We start from the raw sequence: 4,902 nt of genomic DNA, 5'->3' as shown, positions 1-4,902 counted from the left end.
CTCTAATGAGCATAATCTTGGAGCCGGCAGCAACATTTCACTGTGACTACCGTACATTACATGTGATGAATCACCGCACATTACATGTGATGAATCACCGCACATTACATGTGACAAATAAAGGAATCTTGAATCTTGAGAGAGGAGTAGAGAGGAAGGATGAAGAAGAAGAAGACCGCAAGATGGAGAACAAGAGGGAAGTGCAGGTCGGAAGGTCATGGTCATGCTCCCTGGGTAGTTTGTGTGGTGTGGCGGCCATGTGTACGTTCCACATGAAGATGTGTATGTTCCAAGCTCTAAGAAGGATCTAGAAGGCCTATCCTTGAACCACCCATGAGTTAATGAGATGTTCCAATTACCCAAATCAACCACCCCTGTCATCCCCCCAACCATTACACACACACACACACACACACACACACACACGCACAGCACCTAGCCCACTGCTGCATTAGAAAGGCCTAATTTACCACCAGGGCCTTCCTACTGCCGTGTTTTTACAGGCTCTTTCTCACTCTCTAACATTCCTCCCGGCGAGACCAGTGGGCCCTCTGCAACAGGCACACACACAGACGGCCAACACTGGTATTTAGAATACAAGGAGCCAGTTCTTGAGCATTCACAAAGTTTTTAATGATTTCCAAGTAGTTGTTGTTTTTAGTCTGTAGTTGGGGTTAGGAGTTATTTTTCCTGTGCAGCAGATTGTAACCTGCAGTTAGAGAGGGTGTAGTAGTTTCGAGAGGTGCCATTAGAGAGAAAGGCTGCTCTCAGTCACTATTAGTAGCAGACTGGATTAACACAACTGTCCTATCAGCAGTTATGAAACAGGCCATTAGAATATGGCAGGGCTCAGAACCAGGGCCTGTTTACAGCCACTTAGACTGTTATGAACAAGCCTCCGTCTGTGGAACTGGACTGCATACGGTCTAGCGCTGTATCAGCATCTTCCTTCTCATGGAGCTCTACATTCCGAGTGCAAGTTCCAATGCTTAGTTCCAAGTTTGACCTTTCATGTTCAAAGTTCTAAGATCTGCGTTCTGAGTTTGAAGTTCTAAGCTCCGAGTCCCAAGTTCTATATTCTGAAGTCTAGCTTACTCACAGTAGGACAGCTAACATGTTCTGCGTCATTAGTCTGTGTGTTCATGGTCTGTGTGGGTGGCAAAGTCTTGGTTAGTGAAGTCATCCAGCTCAGTAGTCATAAAGCTCTTTATGAAGGACTTTCCTTAAAACGTGGCAATACAGTGTGCTCCTCCGTTCTCCTCCTCCATGCTCCTCCGTTCTCCTCCTCCATGCTCCTCCGTTCTCCTCCTCCATGCTCCTCCGTTCTCCTCCTCCATGCTCCTCCGTTCTCCTCCTCCATGCAGGGCCTCAACATGCCTCACCGTGGCGTGGTACTCCTCTGAGCAACTATAGAGAGAACACAGAATGAACTCAGATATAAGAGGGAGGGTTAGCGTGAGGAGGGAAAGAGAGAGGAGAGAGAGAGAACTCAGATATAAGAGCACACGGAGGGTTAGCGTGAGGAGGGAAAGAGAGAGAGGAGAGAGAGAGAAAGAGAGAGAGAAAGTATATTATAGAGAAGAGAGAGAGAATACAGTATAGCCTATTCATCTTTCCTGTATAGAAATATGGAAAAGTCATCCAGCTTTTTATGGATGTGAATGAGGCGCTCTATAAAAACACTACCAGCCACGACCGGCCTTAATAACCAACCACCATTATATATATATATATAAATATCCCTTTATTCCTAATGCTCTCTCAGGGTACTGCTCTCTCTGCACACACACAATCACCATCCCTCCGCACTCTATCCCTCTCTCTCTCTCCCTATCTCTCTCTCTCCCTTTCTCTCTCACTCTCTCTTTCTCTCTCTCTCTCTCTCTCTCTCTCTCTCTGTCTGTCTGTCTCTCTCTCTCTCTGTCTGTCTGTCTGTGTCTCTCTCTCATCTCATCTGGCCAGCCAGAGAGAGCCATTGAAAGGGGGGAACAATGATCCAGTGAAATGATAAACTTCTCTTCTCTAATGAACACATGGGTGTTGCTGATGGAGCAGCAGCTGGGAGGTCTTTCTACATTACACTCAGAAAACACACAAGGCCCTAAGAACCATTTTACGTTCCTTGGTTGTTCCTGTAGGCAAGCCTTCTGGAAAGCCCAACACTTTCATACAATACTTTATACTGTAGCTCCAATTAGAACTGTTCCCTCAAGCAATAAATGTTTTTTACCAGGAACCAAAAAAGGTTCCTAAATCACTTATTGCAGTTGACTTACAGCAGGGACAACTGAAGAACCTTTTAAGAATCCTTTTTTGTGGGGCACTATTCTCTCTCTCCAACTTGCTCTAAACCGTTGGCTGTACGAGATTTCTATACGGCAAGTGATAAAAGCGCATGCAGTCTTTTGAGCTTTTGAGCTTTTGAGTTTTAATGATATATATGGTTATAGGTCTAGCTTATTCAGGCATTTTGGTCTGCCACCATTGATAATGTCCCTTGGATATCGATAATCGATAAATAAACTCAACTGCTCCAGACCCCTCAAATTTTATCAAATTGAGTCTGTCAGAGCCAGGCTAGGTCTGGTCTGGTCTGGTAGGAGCAGGTCTGGGCCCAGGCAGCCTGCAGGTTCATGATGGAATCTACTGTTTACCTTGTGTGTTTGGGACATCTCTATTTCTATGTGTCCTTTGTCTCTTTATTGTCCCTTAATGTATATCTATCTATCTGGATGGGTCTTAAATAAAGGTGTCTCTGTTCCAGGTGGAGGTCAACCCCTCTCTGGACATGGCCGAGTCTGACTTCATGAACAATGTGATGAGGTGTCGCTGCAAGTACGACGGAGAGAGAGTGTACATGTATGGATGCCACGCAGGTGAGGGAGAAACACACACTCTCTCTCTCTCTCTCTCTCTCTCTCTATGTCTCTCTGTCTCTCTCTCTCTCTCTCTCTCTCTCTCCCTCTCTTTCTCTCTCTCTCTCTCTCTCTCTATCTCTTTCTCTCTCCCTCATACCCCCAGGTGTTGAACAATGCTTACCACATTATTTATGAAAGGTTTTGAAGAGGTACTGGTCATGACATAGGGCATGATGAACCCACTCCAATTTGCATATCAAGCAAAAGCATTGACTTTGCCACTATACTATACATTGGCTGGTCAACTTCCTGAGGTAACAGAGAACCCACGTTAATAAAGGACTGATGGACTTTTAGTGCTTTTATAGTTCATTACAACTTTATTATGATGACATCTAGTTTCTTATACGTATTTATGTCTTCTATTTGTCTATTTTATGATGTGTGTTGACTGCTGTTTGCCCTCGGAAACAATAAAGACTATCCAATCCATTCCAATACACACACACACACACACACACACACACACACACACACACACACACACACACACACATTCTCTCTCTGACATCTTCCTTGGCGTTGTTTGCCTCCACAGGGGACGCCTACAGTGCAGAGATCGAGGATCTGTTTGAGCACCAGAGGCAGATCACCAATAACTTTGTCTAGCCCAGCCCAGCCCGGCCCAGGGCCCAGTTAGCAGGCCCCACGGTGGGCCTAGAGACTGCTCAGGGTGGGCTGGGGGCCTGGGGGCCAGTCCTGAACCTCCTCACCTACAACACCAGGGCTCAAAATGGCACCCATCCAACTCCTGGGTGGCTGTGGACTACACTACCCACAACCCATCTCTTCATGGAAGAGATCATCACACAGACCCCACCCCTCAAACATCACGACCAATAGCAGATGGTACAGGTGTCATCTAGTCAACTAAGATGTTTTCACATAAGCAAACCATGTCCTGGCTTGTGCATGTGGACTAGTATCTGAGCTATAGCGGTGACGCCATCTTGGATGAGTGTGTTATATCTACACAATTTTGTTAGTGGTGCTTCTGTATCCGATGCTGTATAACTGTTAATAACCTCACTACAACTCAGCTTTCCATGGTGTCATGTATGACTATGCTTCTTCTGTTAGGATTTGCAATTGAATAGTTATTTTGGTAATTATTTTTTGTTTTGTTTTGCCATATGCATATTTGTTAATGAAATGGTTATCATTTAACTGTAGAAAAATGATTGACAGTTAAGCTCACTATTTTGCTTCTTCCTCAGTCTTGAAATTTAGGTTGTGAGAGGTCAATTCATTTTCACAGAATGATGCACTTTATCTTGAACATCAGTATTCTGGATTTTTGACCCACCGTAGTTTAATACCACTGGCCTAAAACCAGTATTGACATTCTCTTCTTTTTATTTCAAACCCATCATGATGAAACTGAAACGGTTGACGAAGCATTTTACTGTAGCTGTTTTTGAGTAACTGAATCTCAAAGCTTGTGGTGCTTATTTTGTCATATGCTATGTACTATACTACAGGTTAATTTATTCAAAGTTATTACGGTTGCATAAAGTACTACTTTTTATATTGATAAAAACATTTACAACACACATATTTACATTTGTATTCACCCAGGGATTAGTTCACTAGCTAGTTTATAACTTGTGATAGCTTGTGGTTCTTTTTGCAACATTTCATTTTGTACCATATGTGGTATATTTCATAATAGTTACAGTAGGTGCCTCCATCCTGGGGGGAGAGATCCCACAACAGAGCTGCATGGGGAAGCCACAGAGCTGAGGTGAGCAGGCAGGGTTTGGGAGCTTATAACGAGCCTTTTAATCAGGTCTGTTTGGGTTAGGGTTAGAGTTGGGGTTTGGGTTGGGGTTGGGGTTAGGGTAAGTATGGATGGATGGTGCACAGATAGATACACACTGGGACTGTTAGGTATGGTGACCGGGTCGGCCTGGGAGGGTGGAGACAGGAGGTAAAATGATACAGGAGGTGAGAGAGGGTGAGAGAAAGAGAGGGGTGAAGAGAG

The 4,902-nt window shown here is 44.4% G+C and overlaps 1 protein-coding gene across 1 annotated transcript in view; it reads left to right on the top strand.

Moving 5' to 3' along the window:
- The window catches only part of loxl4 (lysyl oxidase-like 4), a gene marked incomplete at both ends in the record, with an annotated part of 17,990 nt that extends 14,463 nt beyond the window's left edge, over nucleotides 1-3,527 (top strand). Inside the window, 2 exons of the mRNA XM_084458917.1 lie at nucleotides 2,765-2,876; nucleotides 3,457-3,527. Of these exons, the coding sequence (XP_084315043.1) occupies nucleotides 2,765-2,876; nucleotides 3,457-3,527 (183 nt within the window). The remainder of the gene's footprint in view (nucleotides 1-2,764; nucleotides 2,877-3,456) is intronic.
- Between the last annotated feature and the right edge of the window lie 1,375 nt (nucleotides 3,528-4,902).

Source organism: Borostomias antarcticus, assembly GCF_949987555.1.
Source record: "Borostomias antarcticus genome assembly, chromosome: 25".
Classification (NCBI taxonomy): domain Eukaryota; kingdom Metazoa; phylum Chordata; class Actinopteri; order Stomiiformes; family Stomiidae; genus Borostomias; species Borostomias antarcticus.
This window is presented reverse-complemented; position numbering and strand designations above follow the sequence as displayed.